Source organism: Daphnia carinata, chromosome 7, assembly GCF_022539665.2.
Source record: "Daphnia carinata strain CSIRO-1 chromosome 7, CSIRO_AGI_Dcar_HiC_V3, whole genome shotgun sequence".
NCBI lineage: Eukaryota > Metazoa > Arthropoda > Branchiopoda > Diplostraca > Daphniidae > Daphnia > Daphnia carinata.
In genome coordinates this window covers 3536670-3564594 of record NC_081337.1, presented here as the reverse complement: position 1 = coordinate 3564594, position 27925 = coordinate 3536670, and the positions used below count along the sequence as shown (strand labels likewise).

Sequence of the window (27925 nt, the reverse complement as noted above, 5' to 3'; positions counted from 1 at the left end):
TTGCACAATTAACTAAACACTTCAAATTGTGCTTACACACCTTAAGCAAATACCGCAACTGTTTTGGTACCTTATTGTTTAATGGAGGAAAGTTAAGTGGGGTACTCCTGCAGCGGTCCGCAAGCAGAACGGTTAGTCGGCTGACGAAGCAGAACGAACGAAGACATTTCGCTTCTTTCATTGGCAGCAGGAGAAACAAATTTCGTTGTGGTTATTTCCGAACTTGGTATACTATGAAAAAAAATGGCTAGGAAATATTGAAGTAAATGATTAGAAGATAAAGCTAATATTAAAAAATTTATTTAAACTTATCCGACTGTTTTATTGTGGCCTGTATCGATTCGTTTCGACATTTCATTTATTGAAAATTGGCTAAATGAGGCTTTCAAGCCTTTAAAATAGGATAGCCTGCTTTTTGATAATAAACAAAACCAACAAAATCAATCCTGTACAATGCTCTCGTTTTAATCTGTAAATGTTGATGAGATGCTCGCCATACTTTCTAGATAAATTTAAAACACAACATTATAGTGTCGTAAACTAAAGATAAGGAAAGACAAATACTAAGATCACCTTCTCAGACTGTCAACGGTGGTCATTCGATGTCGTGTCCTTGTCTCAATTTTCCATCCCATTGTCGAATCTTTTATTGAATTTATTTATTGGAATTTTTTTTTTTTTTTTGTTTGATCAACTCGATGAGATCAACGTACACGTTGCCAACACCATTGACGCTATACCCTCGGGCATATCGAGCAATTGAGGTGTTTGCTCTCCGGCCCGCGTTAAGGCTTGGGATATATGGGCCAAACAATTACGCTATCAATGTGGGAATGGACACGCTTGCATCGTTTTGTCCCCCCCCCCCCCCCCCCATCCACTCGGAAGCGTATCATTTGCGCTAGCACAGTGATATTGTGCTACACGATAGACATCAATTTGCAACGCAATAAAAATGTTTTAACACGGCACCACTTTTTTCCTTTGCGAAATAAAAAGAAATAAAAATAAAAATAATCAAATAAATTAACCACAATTAACGAGACGAGTGAGGTAGATACCTGAGCTGATCAAAACGACGGAAGAACCTGGACTGTTCTATCGCAAATGGTATGGTACAACAAAGCGCTAGATGGATGACGTCTGGCTATTGACCATCAATTCTAGCGGATTGTGCGTTAGACGAGAAACGATTGTTAATCCTGAAAAAGCCAATTAAAAGTCTATTAGGTCGAGTTCTGAATTTTCCACATTTGCATATTAGGGGTACCTTGAGCGTCCTTGCTGATGATATCGGGATCTTTGGCGCCCAGTTCGAGGTATTCATCATTGCCGTTATAGCTGTGAATGTCCCGATCTTTATCGTCGCCCGTAACGACCGCAAGATTATGGCGGACGGGCGTTTTCTTACGCTTACGTAAGCGCAGTGCCACTACGAGGATAAAAATCGCGCAAACTGCGATCACAACGACACCGATGGAAATTCCCAGCGTCGACGTGATCCTCAAATTGGAGAAACTTCCAGACTGCATTCCGGCCGGAAGCAAGGCTACCACAGCTTGCTGGGTCGCTTCAATCAGCACGGATTCGCTAACGCCGTGCGCGTTAACGGCCGTCACCTCGAGGAGCGTCCCCACCGGTGGAATAAAGGCCACTCCACCGACAGTGCCATTATGGCGCCTCACCGTCTTGTTGTTAAGGATCCCGTAATCGGTCGTGATAACGTTACTGGTATTATTCGAAGAAGCCTTCCAGCTGTGCGTCTTTGGAGTCTCGCCCGTCCCGCCATTGCCCAGCATTGAATACTGGGGTATGGACGAGGAGGCCGAACCCAGGTGGAGGGCGAATCTGGGCGATGACGACGTCAAGTTGGCCAGCAACGCCCGCGTTTTGATGTCGAAGACGTGCATTTTGAAATGTTGCGGTATACCACCGTCGTATCCCTCGTTGCAATCGATCTCGAACGACGACAAAGTCTGATTAGCGATGGAGCAATTCTTCGGCGGATCGGGAACACCTGCACGCAAAAAAAAAAAAAAAACGAACGTAAATTTTCATTTGAAATTGCGTTTAATTTAAAGAGTGTTCCAATAAAAGCGACATTGATTTTTTCCATTAAAGGATTTCTAATTATTTCTATGTAAAATATCGACATTTTTATTTATTTTTTTTTTTTTTGTGGTAGTGTAAAAGAGATCCAATAATGAAACAAGGTCGAATAACATCCAATCTAAAAAGATAGATGGAGTTGGTGGTGGGAGAAGTGTCCGTTTGTGTTTGTGCCGACGATACGACACGCTAACGTGAGCTCTTGCACAAGTCTTCAATCGATTTCGATTTAGCATCAAAAACCGTAAGCTACTCGAGCTTATTTCAGTGTAGCGAGCACATCGATCAGCCCTGAAGATGTTAATCAACCCAATTTCGCTGACTTGCACACGCAAACACGCATTTCTTTTTTGGCCGTACCACTTTTACCTTTGCCTCTCAATCATCGTGCGTAACGAGATGCACAATCAATTGAAAATGTAAATCAGTTATATAAATCATTCAGAGTTGAAGACATTAAAAAACAAAAGAAAAAAATCTTTACCGGCTGTGTAAAAGTGATAAACACACGGCTGCGATTGGACGCCCAGTGGATTGGTGGCCCAGCAGAGGAGCGTCCCGAAATCCAGGTGATTGCGTGGCGTGTAGCGCAAGACGGAGACGGACCCTTCTCTAATGCTGTGCTGCGCTGACGTCAAGTTCAACAGTTCACCGGAGCCGTTGAAGGCCCAACGAAATGCCGTCGTGGCCGGTTTGGCATCGACATGACATTCCACTTCACTTGTCAGACCTTTGGCACCACCGTAGGAATTCTTTTGCTCCGGCCGACACACGGGTTTGTCTGCAAAAAGATTGCAATACATTATATACATGTTGCCATGGGCGGGTGTAGATGCTATACAACCACGAATCAATATCGCTAAAGTCGAGAGGGTTTGTTAGCACACAGTGAACCTACATCAACCTGTCGGCAAAACACAAACGAACGCATCCTTCGTTATTTCTTAGGTAAATACCATGCTTCCGGTTTAACGCCAAATGTTTTGGCGTTTTTAATGATGAAATCTGTGTAAATCACGAGAACTATATCGTTTTTTTTTTTTTTTAAAGCTGCCGTAATATTTTATTTTTGCTGTGTTTGTTTGGCTTTGAGCAAAAAAAAAACAAACAAACAAACAAAGCAACACATTTTGCCTTATCGGATGGGTAACTAACGGAAATGGCCTGCAGAGAGAACGTTAACGTATATTCCTCTCTCTCTCTCTCTTTCGCTTTCTCTCGGAGATATTAGAAGAGTAAAGAGTTATAGAAGCGACCCAATTGAGGCAACGAAGATTAGTTTTGCCAGGGCTCGCGCAGCAAAGAGAAGCTGCCGAGCCGGAAAACAGGACGCGAAGCAAACGATTGTCAAGCACGACATGAGGGACCTGACTTGAGTGCACATAGACCGATAGAGTCCTACATACAAATAAACCCCGTAATACGAGCGTGACTCGACTGGAAAGATGCAATGTCCCATTTTCTGTTTGCTACTATTCTTCTTCTCTCTTTTTTTTGTTTTGTAGATGAAAAGCGAATCATTTAAGCAAAAGGAAAAATTGTCATTAACCTTGAACCAATTGCAGTACATTTAATAATTAAAAAATTCTTTAGCTCACTACGAATCCCACGACGATTTGCCCTTCGTTTTTTGAAATTTAAATTGCCAATTCTTTGCATTAAAGGAGAAAGATCAGATTTAAAAAAAAAAAAAGAAAAACGAAGGGGAAATATCGCTGTAAGACACGAGCAGAGAACTTGACGAAACTGCAACGTCCAATTAGCCGTTCGAATCGCACGAATGTCGAATTCAAGGGACTTAAAAACGATTCAATCATAAAAAGAAAAGCTATCAAAAGCTGCAAACGGAGATTTCCTTTTTCTCTTTAAAAAAAAAAACAATTTGTTCTTTTAATAAATTTCCTAGAAGAGTGTTCCCTCTCTCTTTTATGATGGCACATCTTCGTCCTTGGGTAAATCAAATAAGACTGGATCAAAAAAATAATAATAATAATAATTCAAAGAAAAATGCTCTCGGTTAAGAATGACGGTCCTATAAACTTCCTAGAAAGTCTAGAGAAAATATAATCTTTGATTCACATTGAAATCGAAACGATCAAAATCTTTGGGGATACTGTGGAATTGAACAATCGTTCATCCGGAACACAGACGGACGATATTGGATTGGAGAAGCCCTTCGATATCAGGTCTGAATTATTATTATTATTATTTTTTAAACAAAAGAATCGCATCGTTTATAGTTAAATAAAAAATGAGCGCATAAGAAATTGATATCGTCGACATATTGAAACACAAATTTAATTTAAACAAATTAATTTGCCTGATCGATTTTTAAATATTTTTGCCTTCCCTGTCGTGTTCAATATTCGAAATTAAATGTTTAAATTGTTTCAATGTCTTAATCACAACATCATCTACGTTGACCTTGTATAAATAAGGTAACCCTGACATTTGCCACTGAAATGCTAGTTATACCCAACAAGCTGCCAGTTTGATGACGAATGGGGGCGGGGTCCAGTTTTGCGTGAAAGAGAGTTGGGGGGGGGGACGGATAATTTTAAACGAACAAAACACAAAAAAAAAAAAAAAAAAAAAAGAAACGCGACTTACGTGCAACGTTCAAGTGGAAGGGTGCGCTGGATCCCTCGCCTTCAGCGTTGCTTGCGTGACACGTGTAACGACCGGTGGCACTCCTCGAAACTCGTTGCAACACCAGACTTGTTTCGCTGATAATTACGCCCGCGCTGACGTTGTGATGTAGAACTTTTGACTGAGCGAGAATGCGAATAACGAGAGTAAGAGAAAAAACAAAACAAATGAGAAACATTGCTATTAAAGACACGTTGATATCACGGGGACGCAACAAACTCCAATTACAATCCCCCTTCCCCCCAAATTTGCTTTTACGTCATATCGTTAAGAAGACTAGACGCTAATAACGAAAACAATGTGACAATAAGACCCCCCTCCCCCTTTGCCAAAGGAAGCAAAACATCATCGACAATAAACATGGAGCTATTGAAACGCTCTAAAAGACAAAAACGTTATTATTACGCGAATAAATTCTGCGCAATAACTTCGTTTTTAAAATAAAATCGCTACGAGGTACGATGATGATGGCAGTAATGAAATTTGTCGAATGTCTGATAACGTAATCAAGCATTCGCTACGTCTGTTTCATGTAAGAAAAGAAAAAGAAAAAGAAAAAAAAAAAAAAAAGGAGACGGACCTGATGTCGCCAAACAAGACGAAATGCTGATGGCCGGGCCGTGACGTGACAGTCGAAGTAGACGTCGATCCCTTCGCGGATGTGATCGCCTTCCAGGTTCCGTCCCAGTTCCAATCGAACGCGAGGGACATCTGCGAATTAAAAAAAAAATCGATGGCGTAAATTCAGGGGAAAACAGACATCTGCTAAGAGAAACACGAAATAAAACAAAAACAAAACAAGAAAAACGGGTTAAAAAAAAAAAAAATCGTAGATATCGATCAAATTCGGCCACGGCTTCCATCAATTTCTTATCATCCTTCCGCACGTAGACGTACCGACTGAAACGCAAACTATTGCCATGTTAAACAGATGGCCGAGCAAACAGACAACAACAACCGCTAATAGCTAATCTAATTGAAATAAATCCCCAGTCGTGCCTGGTACATCCCTAAAATAAAATAATAATAAAAAAAAATACAGCTCGTGTGTGTGTTTGCTTGCGAGAGACGAAGAAACAATGAAAAATAGTTACAACAAACGCAGCAAATTCTAAACAATTTCAACGTGCAATTTCTGGCGCAGACTTTGCCGTGTTTGTTTTGCGAGATAGTGACTCTAGAGAGATAAAAACAAAAGGGGTGGGGGGGGGGTGAGGGGGTAGAGCTTCCATTGTCTCGACACTCTGGCACGGACCGCTGGACCGTGTACTTTTGCCCGAATTAATTTATGAGTATGTCCTCGGTTTTCTCTCGTTCCGCCAACGTGTGTGTCTCAATGCGTCCAAATAACGCGAGAGAGACGGCTTGCGTGCGTATCGTTCACGAACACGCACGTCGCCCATCAATGCGCTTTTCCGCAACTCGCTGCATTCACAGTCTGACTGTTTACTATTTTCTTAATGTAAATTACAATCGCGAATCGAATACATTAAAAACTCCCTCTTTCATTATTATTATTGTTTTTTTTTTAATATATAGAATGGCGTCGTTATTTTAGATAGAAAATGTTTGAATTTCACAGCTCGACGCACGGGCAGAGAAATAAAATCCAATTTCCGGCCAGGCCCAAGCATTCCTTAGTTACCTGTCAATCCATTCTGAGGAATGTCTTCTTCTTTTTGTTTAATATTTAGCCATTGCTTTTTTGCTTTTGCCGTCCAATGCGGGCCTACGCGGATAACTGAATTCTGTGAGCGTGGGACGAAATGTTGCGAACACACAAAAACGAGACATTTCTAATAGGGACTGTACTAGGCCACGTGACAGGGACCAATCACCACCTACATAATGGCGTTAGGCAGTAGGCGACGAAAGGGCTTCAAACTGCGTTCCGCATTATCCATTTTTCTTTGTGTGCTCCCACAAAGTCAATGAGCTTACGATGGTTTCTTACGTTCTATCATTCTTTTTCTTGTTTCGCCTTAAAGTTCGTTTACACATCAGCTGGCCATTGATGAACGTAGTTGCGTACACCATAAAGAACAACCCGTCCATTGTTCTATTGATCGCTAGACGAAATCAAGACCGTGTGCATCCGAGCCACTATGCAAAGCGCCACGCAAAGTGTGGCCAACTCACAAAGCGCTTCCCAACCCCCGGCGAGGAACGCTGGCGAGCAAATTTTTAAACGTTAAACGGTGGGTGGGAGATATAAGATAGGCAATGGTCCCCCCCCCCACCACCACCACCACCACAAATCGCTGGTTGAAAAAAAAAAAAAAAAAAAAGTAGACCCAGAAAAAAATCTTAGTATCTGGCGTTGACGTTTTCCCAATTGAGTGGTACGTATTCGCCACATATCCAATGCAATTCTCTTTTTAATTGGACGTTTGTGTTTGAATGGGATTCTGAAAAGAAGGCCGCGGCTTGCTCACGCTAAACTTTCAGAGATTCAACGACCTTTATTTTTATTATTTTTTTCTTTCTTTCTTATTTTCATATCCTTTGCGTCGGGTTTCAACCAAAATCAAACGTCCTTTGTAGTTTCCCTAACCGCCACATTTTATTTACACCTCCCTGTTTTTTTATTTTCCTTCGTGCGAATTGCGTTTGATCTTTTTTCTTTTTACGGCTTCGTTGATTATTTTACGTGCAACACAAACCCCCCAGCTTTTTTTTTTTTTTTCGTTCTTTTGAACAAGAAATAAAACAAAACAAAAAATTGTATCACTCACAGTAGACGTCGAAAAGCCAAGTGTCTTCAATCGCCGAGGCCGCGCCCAGGACGGGATTTTCCGCCCGACAAACGAGTTTTTTGCCATCATCCTCAGGGGTCAGTTGAACTGCTAATTGGCTTAGCGTAACATTGCCGCCGTCATATTGCTAAACAAAAAAAAAAAAAAACAGTTCCAAAAGAGAAGCACAACAAAAAAAACAAAACATGTTAGGCATTAGACGCGTGTTATATCACAGCACAGTGCACGAACATAAAAACAAAATGGGATTAAAAAGAACAGCTCTCTTTTGTTTTCAAAACATATTGTTTGCGATAAGCCTATGTTCTGTTGTGACCGATGGCTTTTAAAATCTTAAAACAGCGTGTCAATTGATTAGCTTACGAGTTCCGTAAAGTCTTAACAGCGTCAATTGATTTGATTAGCTTACGAGTTCGTACGAGAGCTAAACATCCATTAGCAAAGGGATTGAAAAGTTCCCCGGGTTCGGCACTTACTTAAAAAAAAAAAAAAAAAAAAAACGCAATTGCTTATCCGTTAACCTACTTTGAGCTAACGAAGCTATTAACCTTTTCCCCGAGTTTGGGCACGCGTTTCACGCGTAATCCTACGCACCGTCTTAGTGGCCATTATTCGCTCATCAGTTCTCCCGAGAACAGCTCATCGTTTAGAGAGATCAACATTATAAAAACAGGCCATAACCCGCAAGCAATCAAAGAAGCGGCTCTTTATCAATAGCTAACGTGCGTGACGTTCAATCGTTTGCGCTCGTTTTCGAATCGCCAAAAAGATGAACGGCCGATCACAATCAGCTACGAAAATAGTTCGAATCCATGTTTTCACGGCAAAAAGGCCGTACACATTGTGCATCGCATTTCCAAAAAAAAAATGCAATTGAAACGCACGCGGCCGTAACTTCGGGACACCAGTCCGCTCGCGTTTTATTCCGTTCAACCCAAATGCGCGCGTGAATCGCTAAGAACACGCTCAATGCGTCTAATGACTGATTTGTGCAACGGAACTTTACTGGAGAAGTTATATCGATTTCTGAGGCCGATCGATCGGCACCGTCCTATTTTAATACGAGCTCCCCCCCCTTCCCTACTATTTTTTTTTCTTTTTTTTTTTTGAACGGACCGATCGCTAACAGAGTAGACAGGATAAAATGGCGTCATTACCGTTTCTTGAGAGTGTCGTAGCAGATGGCCGTCTTTCCACCACGTCACCTTGGGCGACGGGCGCGATCCAGTCGTCTGACAGGTCAATTCGTACCTGGTGAAATGACGACAACGAAAATCATTAATACTTTGTTGTTGTAGCAAAAAAAAAAAAAAATAAATGGATACGTTGAAGTTTACTTATTCAATGGATTTCAAGTTAAATTCTATTGCATTAATTTACGTAGGGATATCATTACTTTTTGCCGGATGACAGCGGTTGGCGACTGCTCAAAATACGGACGTCCAGCGGTTTAACTGAATTTAAAAATAAATAAATAAATATTAGAATTCGGCGTTATCTTTAACACAGACGTTCATGTTCCAAAACGACACCAAAAAAAAAAAAAAAAAACTTAAAAAAGTTAAGTTTTTTGGTGACAAGTAACAGCGCGCCTTTTTCAATCATAAAATTGGTATGACAAAAGTATTAGAGGACATCGTATGCGATACAATATCCAAATTGATCACGTGCTCGTTAAATTGAAAATGCCAATCTTCGCATAATTGGCACGGAATGAAAAAGAAAATCGCAAAGTCTTTGATAACAATGTGTCGTGTTTGCATGAAAACGATATTAAGGCTGCACCCTTCAAAGTCGAAATCTCTAATTAACAGACCACACTATTGATTTCGATTTCTTTGGGGGGGGGGGGGGGGGGGGGAGCTCCATTTAGTTTACCCCCTCACGCCATTGATTTAAAAAAAAAAAAACTGATTCGGTTGTACTGCGCATCGTTACATGCGCTTGCATTTCCTCAAAGTTTCTTTTCTTTTCCTTTAGCACAGCTGTCAACAATGTCTTTTTGATACGCACCCGATTGCTCGCGATTCCGGAAGAAATCAAACGGCCCAACACCAGGACTTACGTTTACCGTTCAAAAAACCAATAGTGAACAAAAAACTACAAGAAAACTTTGAAAATCTTTTAAGAATATCCAACGAATCCGAATCCACTCTTTTTTTCTTTTCTTTTTTTTTATTGTTAAACATGTAACTAATCATCCAGGAATCGCGTGCGTCTTTGAAACGGCTCGTGTCAAAGTTCTCCAAACGCGCTGGACAACTCTTTTTTTTTTTTTTTTTTTTTGCGGTAAATATAGCAATTGGGTCAAGCGAATCACAAGTGCATTGTATGATCAATGAAATGTTGTTGAGCGGTCCTATTGTACCCCGTCATGATAGCAACGCGGATATATATGTATATAGTTCACAAAGATGCAAACAAATAAAAGTGGGACAACATTTTTTTTTTTTTACCTCCCCATTTTGTCCGGGAAAAAAAAAAAAAATTTTTTATCCAATTACGTGGAACTATCAAGTTTCAATAATTCTACAAAGAGAGGCCCCATGATCCCAGTATTTATTTATTTTTTTTTTTTCTTGGAAAGGCACGTACCTCCTTTCCTTTTTTTCTTTTTTTGTTGGCTGCCTAACATAGAAATTGTGCGTCGCTTCGTTTCAAACAGATAAGCAAAAATCCCTCCCCCCCCCCTTTTTCTTTTATATATATATACATTCCAACATCGTGTGCGAACGTGTACTTTATGAAAATGTCCATTCAAATTGTGTAGGGACTTCTTTTCATCCTTTCACGCCGTGTCTTGAAATATCATATTACGATGGAGTCGGACGAGAGTCAAAGGGCGACAGGCAAACGACGTGCGGCCATAAATGAAATGACAAAATGGCAGCAACAACAACAACAACGCGTTTCGCATGACGTCTGTGCCCCTATTTGCAGCAATCGATTTAGTAGGCTGTTTACATTATTCAAATTCTCCTTTCGAGCTTATTTGAAATAAAACATTGCTTCATTTCGAGGCGAACAATGTAACAGCAAAAGAATATCGCGATGGAAATAGGATCCAAAAGAAAATGAAAGCATCGAAAGCTTTGCGCCGTAACTACGATCGAGATGGGTTAAATGTATGTCTAAACATAAAACAAAGGTATAAACGACCGACACGCATATTGCACACGCTCGAATGCAACTACGAGTCAGCCGTTGTCTGAAAGAGCAAAGCGTTTCTACATCATATCGCCGACCACCAATCACGTCGCGTAAATTTCTTTAATAGCCTACTGCTACCCTATGATTCGGTAACTAGATTTGTGTTTTGCCTACATTTTGGTTGGCTCCCGTCCCGCAGAATTAAACAATTTTAATATTGGATTCTTTCATGTTAGATTTTAAAATTTTTTGTTCTTCGGAACGAGCTGATAAAAAAAAAAAATGTTTTAGTGGTAATTCGATACCTTGTACGGTTTTCTGGCCTACCGTAAACCAACGAAAAGAGCAAGATGAAATTCATTCAAATTTTTCACGTCGTGATTGAACGCGTGTTCATTTCAACATTTCTCTTTTCCTGTTTAGCGACACGTAATTTCGTGTATAAAATGAGACTCGCTGATCGATATCGTCAAATGCTCGAAGCCATAACAAAAATGAGAAGCAAAAAAAAAAAAAAAAAAAAAAAACGTCAACATTTCAATCAATATCGGAAGACGTTTCGAACGAAATGTTAAATCTGCCTTTGCATATCTTATCAAAACGAACAAAATACAAAACATGTGATTTCACGTTCCAGTTTTACTTCCTAAACGTATCCGGTGTCTAATTGAAAAAAAAAAAAAAAACTTTGTAATGAAACTGTAGGTCACCGGTGACAGACGCTGTCGAATCAGCAGACAGGGAAAAAAAATAGAGACAACGCCCAAAGAATTAAAAGAGGCTCCATCGCTTTCCCTGTGGCGCGGAGGACATTTTACGTAAAATATTAGGAAATGTTTGAAATGTTTAAAATGTTTCAAGATCTTATTACGTCAAAAAAAAAGTCGTAGGCGAAATAAAAGTTTTGTTTTTTAAGACTAAATGCATGAAGGAAGACGCAAGTTAACGTTGCCCTGCTAACGTCAAAGTTTTGTGGACAACTTGAACGATATTAAATGCTCGATTGCAGTTAGCATGACGCACGTTTCGCATTGGCCTGCGATAGGTTGTGACGAAAGAACGCGAGCACTTGAGTTTTACAACGGAAGTCGGGAATGGGATGGCGCGCACCGACGGACCAACAGAATTTCAACTACAATCGAAAGAACACGACACGATCATTGACGAACTGTTAGAAGTTGACGTGGTTTGAAACGCTACGAATTCCCATCCATTCACAATAAATTAAATGACGGCTATTAATTCTCATCGTCATTTTGCGAAAGGTAATTTTCAGCTTCGTCCGGCCACCGGAAGGCGAGCCGTGGCCGTAGTTGGACGAACGCAATGGCTCCTACCGAAATGAAAGGAGAACCGAAAGAAATAGCGTACAATCAAATCGATATATCGATTCGTGTGGTTTGTGATACGCATCAAAGACGATCGTAAAGCCACTGCAGTTAAAATACCCTCCAGCATTTACAAACGCCATCTTTTTGTTTTAATTGAATTATCCCACCACTTTCGCACGATTTGTCGGCTGGGCCAATCAAGCGCGTCAGCTGACATGAAATTTACACAAACGTTTACACGTACAGACGCAGGAAACCCATCCCCATCCCACCCAAATGCTGATTATTTTCGTGTTGCCATGTCGCAGTAATTTCGACTTCCAAGAACATTAAGCAGCAGGAGGCCCTTATGGTTAAGCTGCGCATTGTGTTGTAACAAATCGCAAGGAGGACCCTTAATTGTTTGTCAACTGAAACTCCTTTCGTTTTGCAAAACAGTTTCAAGTCGTACTTGCGCAAGCCGAAAATCGATGCGCGTTAAAAAGAATTAGGATTGACGTTAAAACATGAAACTTTGGGGAATCAAATCGTTTTCTGCTTTCTTTCTCTTTTTTTTTGGGGGGGGGGATGTGCCGGCGTGAAAAATGATTTGCTATTTGAACGAACCTTTGCTGGCTCTTTACTTTACGATAAGCTGGCAACATCCATAAATTAAAAAAATAAAGAAAACATTGCATTTAAGTTTTTATCTTCGAATTTTTCGTTCCATCCCCCCCCCCCCCAAAAAAAAAAAAAACAACCGCACGCGCTAACATCGTAATCTTTTACGACTTTTTAATGCGGCAAAATCGGTTTCCACTCGAACGGGCCACGCACTTGCCTCGCTCCATCCTTCGGCCGTACCATTTGCGTACGGCCAAAGGTAAAATATGAAAAATGTGTGGACTTGGAAAATCCAACTCAATTAAAAAAAAAAAAAAAAAAATTAAATGAAATTTGGCAAACAAGCAGCGCATATTCAAACGATTTAAAGGTGTTCTTTTGTTTCGATTCCATCTCACTACGAGAGCGACCTATGTCAATAAAAAAGGACACGTGGAATAACACTCGATATTTGGAGAAAAATCGAATCTTTAAAAACACGGGGAAATGTGAAGCTCGAAACATGCAAATGTTTTCGGGTGTCGTCGTGAATTTGATTAGGGGGAACGAGCCAACGGATCAAATCCAACATGTCGCATTGTTTGCGTTGATTGATCACACGAAATGCTGCACAACTTTTGCCTTTTAAAATGTCATCCTTTTTTTTTTTTCAGAACCTGCGCGTAAAGTTTATGCGAGAGAGTTGACGCGCTTCCCTTGATTGCGTGAAACGTCCCATAAAGAAAACAAATTTTTCTCTTTAAATCCCCCCCCCCCCCCCCCCCCGATGATAAACTTGTTCAAAGGGAGGGTTCTCCAAGATTTCGACGGTAGGAAAGTGTGATTAGTAGGTGAAAATCAATCAAAATTCAAATGAAGAAATCACGGGAGTGTGTGTGTGTCTGCCAATTTGCGTTTTCGAATATCTCCCGCGATGGAATTGATGGGAAAACGTGAAGCTGATGACTTCATTTCAGTGTTGCATAAAAAAACTGTTTTTCTTTTAAAATCCCAGCTCTGCATTTCTTTGTTTGTTTTAACGTGATGATTTTTAAGTACTTTGATCGGGGAACGAACCACTACGAAAAGCTAATGAGAGCAACGAACCGTGTGAACTTTCCCATCTCCCTAAGAGGCTCGGAAACAAGTTACTTTTAGGGCAAAGCAAAACGAAAATTGAAACATGAGCAATTAAATCGAGATTCGATGTCTAATTAGAAATCAAACAGCAAAGTTGAGGGGTAGACATCGCAATAGCTTTCAACGATTCAGGGTTAAAAAAAAAAAAAAAAAAAAAAAAACAATCTCATTGAATTACGTTCGATTCGATTTCCGCAATTCCTAACTGAACAATTTCTTTAGATATCCCTCACGCCCTTCAATCTTTTGGCAGCAGCTGTTCGTTCTTTGTTATTACTAATGTTATTGTTATTTTCTCGCCAATCATTTCTCCTCGGCTAGGATTTTCGTCAATGATCCGTCTATACCAGCACACAGACTGTTATGAAAAGCCCTGCTCATCACAAAAGCTATCAAATGTCGATTTTCTTTTTTTTTTTTTGGAGGGGGGGGGGGAGCAACCCTTGCCCTTTCGTACAAAGACCAACTTTCCCGAACGAGGGATATAATGTTCTATAGAGTTGTTGACTCTGCTCTAGTCCCTATTGTACACTGTTCTAATAAGTTTAGTGCGCACCAAAAACGTAACTGTTTATGACATTGTGGGCGTTGACGTCTATAGCCGAACCGGATCATTACGATTGCGTTTACGGGCTTTTCACGGATTCAATTGCATTATTTACTCTTAAGGGATTAAAAAATAAACAGTCTAGTCCGAAAAAGAATCTATGGATTCTGGAACGATTCGCTAGAAAATGAGAAACAGCAAAAAAAAAAAAAAAAAAAAAAGAAAATGAAAAACAAGCGATTCATTCGAAACTGAAGAAAACAATGGGACTGGTTCTATTGTCCATGTTAAGCGGGCGCAAATTACGAGCCTATCAGCAAATCCCGCAGACTCCAGCCAGAGAACCAATTCTGTTAATCTTCACGCTCAATCGCTAACTGACACGGGGAAAAGATCTTGAAGATAATCAAACTGGGAATTTCGTCTGGGTAAAAACAAGACACAAAAAACTGCCTACATCCATTTTCCCCTAACGGCCTCATCCTCATGTGAATTGATAAGGGCCAACACGAGACCCTGGACGTTTGTCCGCACGGTTAATGGATCCACGTTTCCCGCAGTCTTGACGCAACATGAACCAAAAAAAAAAAGGTTAAAAGTTAATTCTCAATAGCGTATCGGATGATTAAATATCTTTTAATTCCTAATCTTCTTGGATTTTTTGTTCATCAGCGTTTCACGACCAGTGCGCAACGACATACGAGGGTATTTATCAAGTAATGGATCAACAGCCCCCCCCCCCTCGGAAAAGGTGGGGGGGGAGGTTATCGAGTACAAAATGTTTGATCTTCCAGAGCTGTGGCCCTATTGGAACACAAGAGAAATGCAGAGCCAAGTGCCACATAAACTACATATGAAACATTTCAGCCCTTTTTTTTTTTTTTTTTTTTTTTTTTTTAAAGTTATGACAATATTGTCGTAAAAAAAAAAAAAAAGAGGTTTGTTTCAGAGGCAAAACTATAACAAGAGCAAAAAGAGTTCCAGTACAAAGTAGTTTGCCCTGGGGCTTTCCCTCCCCCCCCCATTTTGAGCTATTGAAGGACATGCCACGAAATCGTGTTTGCAAAGACTCGAGACGTCATTCAAAGCCGCTATTTCTTTCCTGATCTCTGCGACTTGAAACGATTGAACGCGAGTTATAAAAACAAAGAGAGCCTCTCACACGATAAGTATCTGTCGTTTTATCCCGAAAACTCTTTGTCCTATCTTCTTTTTCTTTCCTTCCCCTTTAGCGGCATTGCGTATTATGTAGAAAGTATTTTTTTTGTTTGTTTTTTGGTACTCACGATTTAGTTCGATTTCAACGGATCTGGTCAGCGGAGGCTGCGCCAGTAGACTGTTGGACGCGTGACACGACAACTTTGTACGCAAATCAGACCGTCCTAGCCGTTCAAGCTGAAGCACATTGCTGGCCACGCCGTTCTCCGAATATTGGCGCACTTCGACGTGACGATCGATCATCCTCTCTTCTTGCCACCACGTTACCTCCGGCATCGGATTACCTATAGCTCAAACACAAATCAAAGTGAATTTCAAAAAACGTGAAAAGATCTTACTGTCAAGCATCTAAATGTCGCGATCGTTAACGAAAGTTATGTTGGACACAGACGGAAAATCTTTGCCCATTCGATTTTCTGCCCGTCTCGTTCCAACTTTTCGGGCTTCGACTCGTCTCTCCCGGAAAAAAAAGAGTTGGCGTGCGTGACTGAATTTATGTTACAGTAAAACGACTAGACTAAAGGCTATCCTAATGGGCTGTAAACGAAAGCAAGCGATAGTGGGAATAGCCGCGTGAATAAAACAGCCAATAGCTTCACGAGATTAGATCGAATACCCAAAGTACTGTTTCCAAACTCGATGGATTTTTTTTTTACATGCGCCTCTCAGCTTTAACTCGTTGAAGGGGAAAGTTTCTATTCGCGACTGTTACTAGCTAAAAATAATGCAAGATAAGAGATCAGTCCCCGCTATTGAACTTTACCTCCGGTGACAATGCAGACCAAGATTAACGTCGCTCCTTCGTCGAATGGGCCGATTAGATCACCAACATCCACACCCTTTTCGTTTGTGATCTTCATCTGCTTCGGTGGCACTATATTAAAGAAACAAAAACAATAAATCCGAGTGGGCAAAAGAAGAAAAATCCTCGATGAAGTTCTGTCTTGATAAACTTTAAGAGATAGGCAGAGAAAAGGAATAATGCGAGACTTTGTATGAAATGCCGTTGGCATCCCGAGAGTCTATAAAACTTTTCCGATACACTAAACAGTACGTACATAGCAAAAGACGATGTAACAATAGGGAAATCGAATTGTACATTGATAAGCTACTTACATGCAATTCGACGTACGAAAATACCCTTGGCCTTTTATGATTTACTCGTCAAAACACTCGGTCAGCCGCTTTGAATGCAAGTCCAAAAATATTGCGCGAGACGCGATGATTATAGCAGTTGATTCAACCAATAGACATCGCCTCTTTTTTTTTTTTTTTCTAACACGGGTCTTAGTTAAATGCATTGAACAATCAATAAGGTCAGCAGACGGCAGATAACGAGAACCATTGTTGTCCAGCAGACCCCACTTTTCTCCAGGCTTTTTTTTTTCTTCTTCTTGTCTCGATAACTATACGCTCTGTCTTCTTTTTTTTTTTTTTTTTTTTTTTTTTTTTTATTGTCCGAGCTCTTCTTTTATCATCTTTCATTCTCCTGGCCGCTGCTTTCGGATGCAAGATTCGCTCACGCACACCCTTTTTTTTTTCTTTTTTTTTTCTCTTCCCACATCTCGCTATTGACAGCATCGAGTATTATCTGCTGAGTCGATGCGGATACCAATATTTGATCAATACAATTACACGAACGGTCCTTTTGTCCAGGGGAAAATGAATCGCGCAGTCATTAAGCTTCGCACGGCATCTAGCGGTAACGCAAACCTTAATCACGAATTCCTTGTTGGAAGCTCATCAACGATGGGCAAATCAAAGGCATCACGCAAAACTATAACTAATTCAACGTTCCAGTGGAAACACTTTAAGAGGACATTATTTTGGCAATCCCGTTTGTTTCGATTACATTTACCGGTCGAATTTCATCTTTTACTTTGACGCGAATAAATGCGGACGGCATTGTCCTTCACGGAACATTATCTCGCACAAAAAAAAAAAAAGCCTGGACAATACAGCCTGGAATGATGCCTTTAATCGATCCATCTTCTTTAGCGCAAACAAAAGCGCATTTGACCGCAGAAAAGATAAAAAATAAATAAATAAACAGTCGGCGTGAAAGAGAAGCGCGAAACCCTTTTCTTCTTCAAAACTGAACTTAGTGATCCGTAAACGCGTTCATCCGCAATCGACGTGCGCGTTTATCTGACGGATTGTCAGAAAAAAACAAACAAAAAAAAACAACCGCCGAACGAATCGCAAGATGAATGGACACACCAAAAAGCCCGAGGAATAAGAGCAAATGATTAGAAAAAACACAATCACTTACCGACGACGGTGAGATTGACGCGGCTGTTGCGAGTCGGCGACCGTTTGAAATCCACGCGGCATCGGTAGAGTCCGGCGTCCGTTTCGCGGACGTTGTCGATCATCAGTCGTCCGGAAGACGATCTATTGCTTTGCAGTTTGCTGAAAAAAGCTCGTTTGCCCAGCACGTTTTCGTCGGACCAATGCCGAGGCCGGCTGGCGTATTTATCTCGAGCGTCGTACCTGCAAATGTAATTCATGAATTACTTAAACGCAAAAAAAAAAAAAAAAAAAAAAAAAAAACAATTTGAAAATGAATTTTCCTATCACTGTAACGCATGGAAAAGGGTCACAGAAAATCCGATAGAAAGTAAGTCGTCAAAAGCTGAGTCACGCAATAGCTGCAAGGGGTAGGACAACATTTCGTGCTGTTAAAAGCAAACGACAAATCACGATACAAGTTAAAAAAAGAAACGATATATACGTGACCGTCAATGCTACATTCAACCTAGGGAAAATGAAGAGTTGCATTGCTAGGCAGTTGAATCGACTCCACTTTCCGATCCAAGTGGCAAATAGACGAAAGGATTTTTAAATTATAGACGGGCAAAGGCTTTTGTCGTAGTGTAAGAGTCCACTTGAACATTCCTCCCGTGTTCCATTCGCATCAAGAGGATTGTAAAAAGATAACTCAATAGTCGGAATTTTCATCGATTTATACTCGGCCCCTTGTTTCACGTCGACTTCCCTACAATACCGACCACAACATTCGGTCTCTTATTCGCCAATTGTGTCTGCAGAAATCTGCACATTTCAATGTACGATACGTCCGCATTGGTCAAGAGAAATTGCCGATAGAAATAAAATTTAGATTTAGAAATATTGTTGAACCCTATGGCGCGGACATTGTCTCCATTTTTGTTGCCTAGAAAAGAGCTGCTTTAACAGCATTCTTCTAGAATATAACAGGGTGCATCAAGGTAACAATAATCGGACCTGCGCGACCCTATACAAAACATTTCTTTGTCGAAAACACAACAGTCCATTTCTTTCAAAAGTCTACGACGAATACCCGAGAAAAAGAGAAAAGGACTTTTCAACTGATTAAAAAGCTATTTAAGAAAGTGCGCACAAGTCATCCCTTTCCATTAATCCCCGAAAGTGTTCTAACGATAGTTTCAAATGCAATTGATATCCTCTACAGAGGGGACACAGAAAGCCCCTTGCAAAAATGCCATTGCCAACGTTCAAGAAAAAAAAACAAAAAACAAATCCCACATCGTTAAAAGTCCCCGCGTGTTTTCAACTAACCACTTCTTTAACTCGCAAGTTGTCTTTGGCTTCTCCCCTTCCCCCTCTTTTTTTTTTTTTTTTTTTTTTAATCGCTCTGTTGGCTATAAGACACGCAACGATGCCAACGGCAGCGATTTCTACCCTATTTCTCCTGTTACGCTGAACGACTATCGTGCAGAACGCGGGTAGACCGGGGCAAACTCTAAACGCATTATAGAGAGGAAGAGCTCAGACGAAGGATAAATAACAACCGGTCCAATTACACACAAACAAGGCAGCCCTACGATCGTTAGAAAAAAATAACAGCCAAATAAACAGAGCCGCTCGTAAGTGAAACGGGTGCCCAAAAACCATCTGCCCAGCATCATAATTACATTGTCAAACATTGATCTTTATATATATATATATATACATAAAAAAAAAACGTGCCAAACAAAAATGGAGAAAGTGATTGTTTTTTTTTTTAAAGATTAGAAACTTACGTGTAAATAGACTGACTAGCGCCGTCTTTGTAAAAGAGAACCAAACTGGCCTGGTCGTCCTCGTCGGCTGATGTAATGTCGCAAGGTAAACTCGTTTTCCCCTTGACGACGCTGACGACGTGCACCAAAGGCCCTGCATAGAAAAAAAAAATTAATTTAGTTGATGTTGTTTGTTCATAAAAGAACGAACTAGGAGGTAACGAGTTACGTTCATCAACATCAATGGAAAAAAAAAAAAAAAAAAAAAAGGCAAAACAAATAAAGGCATTCATCATTTTCTACACCCAAATTTTGTTTATGACGTGCATCAAGAAAGACCACCCAAACTATAATCTCGTAATCTTTTTCATCATTCTTTCTTGTCAGCGTTCACGCTGAGACTCATTTGGATTACCTTAAAAAAAAAACTTAAAAAAAACGCCCAAATGACTCCCACCCAATTGAACAACACCTTCCCACTGTTTACAGGTAAACAAGCAGAATGAAGTGGCAACACTCGATGGAAAGGTCGATAGATCGACCCCACTTCCAGTTGCATATTGTTGAATGGGATCTTTGTTTTTTTTTTTTTGTTTTTTTTTTAAGATAAAGATAAAAAGCCAACGTCAATTTTGAAAAAAAAAACAACAGAAATTGGTTAGATGCTCATGCAAAGACGTGCGTGCTCATGATTGGATTTTTTGCTCATCCATCGGTATAGTTCTCCTCTTACCTGGAGGTTGAACGCTGTCTTGGGTTCCTTGTTTTTTTTTTTTTTTAAACACATGTGCACGTTATGTCGGGCCAAAGTTAGTGATTTCGCGTTAACAAAGGCGCAGCATGATTGGAAAAGACTTGATCAGCGAAATGTATATACAACACACACACACACAAGAGTTGAGTTTCTTATCAGCGCTGCACGTCTGTACGCTATGCGAGTTGTGTAAGGTAATAGAGTTTGACGTGAATGCAGCCAAGCGGCAAGGCAACTCGTACATGACGAGCGCTGCGTGCCCATTGTTAGGAAAGTATTAAGTTAAAGTCAAGACTTCAAAGAAGGGCCATGACTTTGTCAACATCGCGTATTTTTACGACGAAAATTCCGTTAAACGTGACGTATTAGCAAGTTGAACATGTTTCTGTGAAAACAAAACGTCATCGTGGTTGAGGATTCAAGATTTTAAATGGATAGAATTTAATGACGGTTTTCGCGTGAAAATTGCGAGCAATAAAGTTTGCATGGGACGTCAGTTCTAATCGATTTCGGGATTATTCACGCAGATTTTCTAGAAAAAGACATGACGTAAGAAGAAAATTTCGCCCGTATTGCCTTAAGTGAAAAACATTAGCATTTCTTATGGGCTAACGAAATTTTCCTTGATAAAAAAAAAAATTTAATTTGTCTAAGTTATCCTATTTCAAGAGAACCCTGGAGAGGTAGAAACGTTTAAAGAAAGAGCGGGAAAATTTGAAAAAAAAAAAAAAAAGAGCGCGAATAATTGAAAGTGACTCTTGTTTGATTCAAGGGCTGGAAAGGCACGTTTAAATTAGTTTAGCTTTAGAGACACACGCCTCTTTCATTTCCAGAAAACTTACCATCTTCATTGTCCATGTCAAAAAACTCAGGATCGTGACCGTAACACGGTCGACATGCCACAAGCGTCAAGAGTAGAAGGACGACGTGAAGAACATGTCGTGGCTTTGCCGGCGGGATCGCGTTTAAACTTCCAGCTCTCGTTTCAGCTTCTTGCTGATGGCGTCTGCGGCTTGGCTTTGCCATTCTTGTACGGCTAATCCCGCGGGAGTAGTGCCACCATTCGAAGACGTCACGGCTTGCGACGTCTTCAGACAAAACGGCGTTACATCGAGTTCTGTCGCTCGTACCAACTCTCGTCGCCATGGGGATATTCATCTGAAAAAAAGAAATAAAAAAAAAAACTTGTCAGCTTTTCCTTGTCTCCGTCTAGGCCCCTTTTTTTCTTTTCTGAACCGTTTGCTTGTCATGGTGTACCTCCTTTTGTATCTCACTCAACCGTTGCCACGGCAACGGCAAAAAAAAAAAATGCTGGAACGAGGCGTTGAAATGTCCCAGGTTACCTTGTTGGTCACTCCAATTGCAATAGGCTAACAAATGGAAACAAGATTTTATTTCTTATATCTTTAAACATGCAGACGAATGTGGCTAACCAATTATCCAGCGTTGGCTGTATCCGGCAGATCGATGAATTGGTAGCAACGGGAAGCATTCAAGAGGTCTGTACAATAGACGGTGTAGTGGACGTCGAGCAACGGACCCAGCACTCTTATTAGGTCGACAGTTTTCTTTTACAATTCCTCTGCTGGATCACTTGCTACGGATGGTTCAGGCAGTGAAAGAAACATCTAAATAATGAAAAGAAATATATAATTCCAGCTAAAAAAAAAGTCGTGTAGCTTTACATTTATATCTGTACAGAGCGTGACTTGATTCAAATGTGAGAACAATGAAACGAGAAGTCCTTTTCTCAGGGTAGTAGCCTACACCTCCCATTGTAGGAAATACGCATTCTCGCAAAAAAAAAAAAAAAAAAAAAAAATAGGGACAATGTACGAAAGATTGATGAAGCTGCTCGGGTGAACAGGAACGATGGAGAGCCTACTACCGAGTTATTTTATCGTTATCCATAATGGATACATTTGCTGACACGCAAGAAAAAAAATGTTGCAACGCCATCAATCCAACAGTTGATGCGAACGATTGAATCATCCACGGGGCTGTGACCAAAAGATATCGATGAATAGATGGCTGGCCTACTAAAAAAAAAACACGCGAGGCTCGGAAAAATAAACAAAAGAAGAACTGCAGTAAAAATGCACAACTTTCTACAATTGGAAGTTTGAGTTGCGCCCGAGTCGGGTGCTATAGACGTCTGCTTAACTGACGTAAACAATACATACGGCTGTAGATTACTGATACAAAACGAAGTGGAACTAGCGTCAAACTATACAATACTACATAATTTATTGCCGAGATGAACCAAGATGCATGTTCTGCGAAAATATACGAGTACATGGGACTAAACAGAAACGCCAGCTGTCATGCCACCCGCTAACTCTATTGCCAAACAAGTGCTACGGCTATAAAATACCCGTCACTACAGCCACACGGTGTGTAAAAATTTAAACGATTGTCCTTTTAAAAAATATATATACATTCTGCTCGTGTCACAAAAATACGCCGTGAGCAATCGGCCACAAGCGGTCACTTTATCAATGTTATAAATATTTCGGAGATGGTAAGAAAACCGATGTAATGCATGTTCTTGTAGGGGATAGAAAGTTTAAAAGTGTTAGGTAAATGCCCCATTTTGTCTCGACCCTTTTCAATTCCCAGTTTCGAAACGTTCATTGCTGTTTGCGAATTACGTGATCGTGCCAATATGGCAGTACATGAAATGCAAATAGCCGTGTTACGTTTTTAAAAAGTCTGAATAATTATGTTAACGAGAAAGGCGGGAGGGGGGTCTACATTTAACATCCTGACGATCTCTAGTCGCATTAGTCTCACGCCATGAAACTAAAATTTCCAAAACACTCCGCTATACATCAAATGGGCTGGTGGCTCAATTACTAATGAAATTATGAAGGCCGGCTCAGGTGTAGCGTAAACTACCTTATTGCTAGCCCCTCATCCATTGCAGTTAAATGAAAATCCAATGACTTTTGGAACGGCTCCATGTCCTGGAGCGAAACCAAAGGTGCACACGAAAAGACGGGTGGGGAATGATACAGCCATTTGAATTGCCAATTGGTATACTGGTCTATTGTTACGCTCCATTTTGCCGGTGGGAAAAGGCTTTGTCAGTAAAAGCAATCAAGTTCACGCCGCCGTCAGCTTCGTCCACAATGGAAGACAATAATATGCCTACACAAACAATGCAGCCGACGCCCTGTTATGCAACGCTAGAAAGGCAAACTGCAATATAACAACACCCAAGACCACCCGCGCTTTTCCCCCAGTTTGAAATGTACTCAACTTCTCTGCCAAAATAAAGAGAAAACGTGTACAGAAAAATAAGGAGAAAGAAAATAAACACTGTGGGAGATAGCCTTCCCATTGGCTGAAATTGATTGACGTTAAGAACTTCAAAGGCCCTGTCAAACCTCGCCATCAACGAGTCCGATCTGTTTTGAATATGTAAAAAAAAAAATTATCAGAGGGAAATAGGAGTTTTAACGAAGTTTCTGGACGATTTCTAATCGGCTGCGTGACTGACCCCAGAAAAATGAGCTACCCAAATCCAATACGAAGATTTTACTTTGAAAACAGGTAGGTATCGATTTAAGTAATTGCCTCTTTGTTTAAGTATCCTCTCCCCCCAACAATTATGACGAACAGGATACCACCTCATTTTTTTTTGAACGAACACAAAATCCCGACGCCACACAATTGGTGCAGATGGATAAACAAAAATTAGAAGACGTACGCAAAGGTTGAGCCGGAACTATTAAATTGGAACACCTTTACTGCATAGTTATGATAACTCAAGGACAATCAGAAATAATTGCTAACCGAACAGACTAAGAACTGATGCGTCAGTCCTACCCTTTGACTCTGAAATACGTGGCAGCCTTAGCTATCATCGTTCTGATTGTTTATTACACTTCACTATGCTGTACGTAAAGGGATAAAGAAACTAAAATTTACGATGCTGTCATCACATTTTCATTCGTTATCGCGAGAATGTTATTAACATTTCCCACCTATCGCAGAAACGCAAAAAAGGGAATGAAAGCTACATTTTAAAACCCTGAAAAAGAGAATAGAAAAGACTAGCTAAAGTATCGACCAACAAATGTGAAACTCAACAAGTGCCCATGTTGAAAACCAATCAAGAAATCAAAGCGACCATTAGACCTTTTCCCTATTGAATAGCTTCAATCGATTTCCCTGCGTTTAAACGGATAGCGCCAATTGCATTTCTAGTCTTCGACTAATGACGAGGATGAGTACCAATAGCCGTTCTTATATGCGACATTGAAAATGAAAAAGACGGGACCATGTGTTCATACATCAATTTTACATGAGGTAACAAACGGACATTTTACCTTTGGTTCGCTGATTACTTAACAAGACAAACACTACGAGATTGAATTTCTGAGTAACGTTTCTATTCGTGTTGGATATCAGAAATGGACACTTCCTGAAATCCAATATGTCGCGTGCCAACGGATGAAGGAAAATGGCGCGAAGTTTGGAATAAACTGTACGGGCGCTTCGGGTAAAATCGAGCGCCCAACTCGACTCAACGGAAGTCAACGCGACACTGACGTTGTGGCTTGTGGGGTCTGGGGGTCTGATATTTCTCCCACGTTGGCCCACCCCACTCGCCATCCGTAGGTGTGACAACGCCGCCTCCACATGCAAAGCCATGCGTCGAACTGTCTTTTTTTTTCAAAATTAACTTTTCTTTTTTATGTGACACTTTTGGATCGAATATAAGAGATGGGTTGAATAAGTATCAAGAAAGAAAATGAAATAAAGTTTAAAATTTTCGTCGACCACTGTTGCCATTATTTAAATGATTCACGTGTTGTTTTGTAAGAAATTCTGAGGATGGGTAAGAAAGTGAATGGCCTTGGAGTTTCAGAAAGCGACCCCTTGTCCAAAAAAATCATTTTCGCGGTTCAAAATCAATAGAAAAATCTACATATTTTCCTTTAGTCTATAGGGAATCTACATATCGAAGTTTCAAACTAAACGATGAGTCATGGACAACAGAAATTTAAATTTCTAGACTTAATATCAAGTACGAATTAACTAAAAAAAAAAACAGCACAAACTGTAGCAATTGATTATCGGAATCTGTTGACACGAAATTCCTTATATGAACACAGCCCTGAGTTAGGGACAAACAAAATACTTGTATAGTTTAAGATTTACATATTTTGATTAAAAATGAATATTCATTAAATCGTTTCTATGGAAATGCTAGTTCACTCATCCGTTCAATAAACATGAACTAACCAATTGGGACATTTCTAAATGATTGAGAAAACAAGTTCAAGAGTACACGATCAAAGAACAATATCTTCCGGCATTTTTCGTTTTCGCTGAAAAGCTACCGGCTGTGACGATAAGTATTTATATTGGATCGATTACAACGTCATCTTACAAGTAACTTTTTTTTTTGCACGATCTTTTTTTCTGAGGATTTTATTAACAGCTAGTAACAACAATCCATAAAAATATTCTCCAGGCGAGGCTCGAACTCGCGACCTCGGCATTCATCGACATTAACTAATTCAATCTTTTCATTTAGCGTTTACTGGACACTGTCATATAAGTACCATGCGCTAACCAATTGCGCCACTGGAGACATTAACTTAAGTACCAGTGTTCTGTCCAGGATTGGCTTCACGCCAAAAATAAACCGGGTGGCATTTGCAATCGATCTGTAAGACAATAAAATTACGGGTATAATAAATTAATTATCTCCTGTGGCAGCTTGTCAAATCGGCTGCTTTACCTTCTTTACCTGAGAATTCTAGAAAAATTTTGAAATTATTATACTGAATCGATATTACATAGCATTAAGAAAGCCATCACATTATACTTACGGTTGATTCTGTGGCACTTAATTTTATGTTGATTTTTCTCAGACGTGGTCCTGTGGCGCAATGGATAACGCGCTTGACTACGGATCAAGAGATTCCAGGTTCGATCCCTGGCAGGATCAACGTTTATTTTCGGACTAATGCTTCCAATAACCAACACATTGTACCATGTCTGAATCAATATACATTTTATTACTTGGGCTCTCACAGCGAACGATGACACGTCGTGTGTCCGAACGCAGACTGAGTGTAAATAAGAAACACCTATCACTTTATCTTTCCAGATTTATGCGTCGTTAGAAATGATTCATCAGCCGGTAGTAAACTTCTTACCATATGGTGCTAGAAATATGGTTAATGAATTGCTTTGCGGACGGCACAGATATGAAATTATGAATCATTCTCTTACATCACAAGCAATCTGAGTTTTATCGGCGGTATTAATGAACACGTGACCAGAACAGAGGCCAGTACAATTCCAAAGGAGCCAACACTGTCGATTAAAAACAAATCTCTTTCTCCTTGCACTGGTTTTGACAGTTGTTCTCTATGCTAAATAACAAATTGTCTTCAATTGCCTAATCGTAACACACACGTATAAATCTGCGTGACACCATATGTTTATCAACATGACAAATTCGACGATGAAAAAATACTATACCATTGCCATGGAATGATAACTATGACCTGCTATCAGTGCTATGACACAAAGGAACTAGAACTATAAATGCCGTTGGGAGTCGAGAGTAGTCAAATTTGATTCATAGTTGAATCTAATTAGAACACTTTCTTGTCTCCAATAGTCAGCACTCTAAAGTATAACTTCATATATAATTATATCTTACTCCTGTCTAATTCCAAATTACGTTTTTACCAGGTCTACGAGAAAATGAAATTATCCATCTTAAGTCTTACGGTAATGGCCATTTTCCTGGCATCTTATTGCTGTATTGCCGTGCCAGCGAAAAGCTTCAAGAATGACGTTGTTATGGAGAACGAGCAAGTATTGGATCCTCTCGGCCCAATGATTCTACGCTGGACAATCATCAACGAAACGTCCGAAATAGAAATTGAAGTCCAAACTAACTGTACCGGCTGGATGGGAGTTTCTTTTGGAAATGGATTGGGTTTCGGTAGACCAGGTGCTCAAGGCGACCTGATGATTGGTGGCTATGACGATGAACTGGGTATCGGCTACATTGAAGTATGTCCTTTCGTTCTTTCTGCCACCAAATTTACGTTACTGATTTACACAAAAATTACGAAAAATGAACTCTTTTGTTTTAAACAAACAGGACAGATGGATAGATTTGAGTGTTTTGTCGGAAATCCAACCAGGAGGTGGAGAATTCGATGACCATATCGACGTCTTTCTGACGAGTGCTACTTATCAGGAACCATGGTCCATTATTCGCTATCGACGCAGCATTGACACTGGCGACTCGCAAGACGCTGTCATTAGGGTAGGTTAACATGACTTTACAGCCATATATGAAGAGTTTGTTTATGAACTTTGTTTTCATTGTCATCTAAATAAGCCTGGACCTATGCTAGTCATTTGGACTTATGCTGATTCTGACAATACGTCTATTCCGCATCATCCAGATACGCCGGGAAGCTCCCAGGTGACCTTCATCAACCTTTAAAAATGAAAAAAAAAACAGCCTGGTACTTGATAGTTGTTAGAATGATCAAATAGAGATATTGATTAATGCATGTAGCTACAAGTGTTTGAAGAATAAAAATTGCATCAATACATTACCGAAAATATGGACTTTTGTTTTAGCGACCCACATCTATCTACAACGCTTGATTCTGTTGGTTCTACAACATCTCGCCAAA

The 27925-nt window shown here is 40.2% G+C and overlaps 2 protein-coding genes and 2 non-coding genes across 5 annotated transcripts; 2 read left to right on the top strand and 2 right to left on the bottom strand.

Moving 5' to 3' along the window:
• Positions 1–297: 297 nt before the first annotated feature.
• On the bottom strand, positions 298–24773 carry LOC130695551 (nephrin-like). Of its 2 annotated transcripts, XM_057518693.2 has the most exons (19): positions 24575–24773; positions 21674–21868; positions 21498–21610; positions 21083–21398; positions 20220–20246; positions 19508–19640; positions 17755–17975; positions 16246–16356; positions 15551–15766; positions 8911–8968; positions 8672–8765; positions 7494–7641; positions 5339–5469; positions 4720–4879; positions 2594–2890; positions 1271–2017; positions 1062–1202; positions 574–982; positions 298–502 (listed from the first exon to the last, which is right to left on the bottom strand). In XM_057518693.2, exons 4-17 carry the CDS (start codon positions 21396–21398, stop codon positions 1129–1131), a joined length of 2733 nt encoding a protein of 910 aa, XP_057374676.1. In that variant the 5' UTR covers positions 21498–21610; positions 21674–21868; positions 24575–24773; the 3' UTR covers positions 298–502; positions 574–982; positions 1062–1128. The 2 variants fall into 2 exon arrangements, with proteins under 2 accessions (XP_057374676.1, XP_057374679.1); XM_057518696.2 differs by lacking the exon at positions 20220–20246 and having other exon boundaries at positions 24575–24772.
• A 944-nt stretch (positions 24774–25717) lies between these two features.
• On the bottom strand, positions 25718–25845 carry Trnai-uau (transfer RNA isoleucine (anticodon UAU)). Its single transcript has 2 exons — positions 25808–25845; positions 25718–25753 (listed from the first exon to the last, which is right to left on the bottom strand). It is a non-coding gene; the product is annotated as a tRNA-Ile (tRNA).
• Positions 25846–26132: 287 nt separating this feature from the next.
• Trnar-acg (transfer RNA arginine (anticodon ACG)) lies at positions 26133–26205 on the top strand. The gene has a single exon. It is a non-coding gene; the product is annotated as a tRNA-Arg (tRNA).
• Positions 26206–26788: 583 nt separating this feature from the next.
• LOC130695582 (uncharacterized) lies at positions 26789–27777 on the top strand. Its single transcript, XM_057518745.2, has 4 exons — positions 26789–26899; positions 26961–27287; positions 27379–27546; positions 27622–27777. The coding sequence occupies exons 2-4, from the start codon at positions 26973–26975 to the stop codon at positions 27727–27729; spliced, it is 591 nt and encodes a 196-aa protein (XP_057374728.1). The 5' UTR covers positions 26789–26899; positions 26961–26972; the 3' UTR covers positions 27730–27777.
• Positions 27778–27925: the final 148 nt, after the last annotated feature.

What these genes read in the sequence shown, in the direction of transcription:
- LOC130695551 (XM_057518693.2), bottom strand. Translation starts at nt 21,398, where the DNA reads ATGAATATCCCCATGGCGACGAGAGTTGGTACGAGCGACAGAACTCGA. An exon ending in TTGGCTTTTCGACGTCTACT is followed by an intron (nt 5,470 to 7,493) that starts GTGAGTGATACA and finishes TTTAATTCGCAG; the next exon opens with ATGTCCCTCGCGTTCGATTG. An exon ending in CTTCCACTTGAACGTTGCAC is followed by an intron (nt 2,891 to 4,719) that starts GTAAGTCGCGTT and finishes ATCTTTTTGCAG; the next exon opens with ACAAACCCGTGTGTCGGCCG.
- LOC130695582 (XM_057518745.2), top strand. Translation starts at nt 26,973, where the DNA reads ATGAAATTATCCATCTTAAGTCTTACGGTAATGGCCATTTTCCTGGCA. An exon ending in TGGGTATCGGCTACATTGAA is followed by an intron (nt 27,288 to 27,378) that starts GTATGTCCTTTC and finishes TTAAACAAACAG; the next exon opens with GACAGATGGATAGATTTGAG. An exon ending in CGCAAGACGCTGTCATTAGG is followed by an intron (nt 27,547 to 27,621) that starts GTAGGTTAACAT and finishes CATCTAAATAAG; the next exon opens with CCTGGACCTATGCTAGTCAT.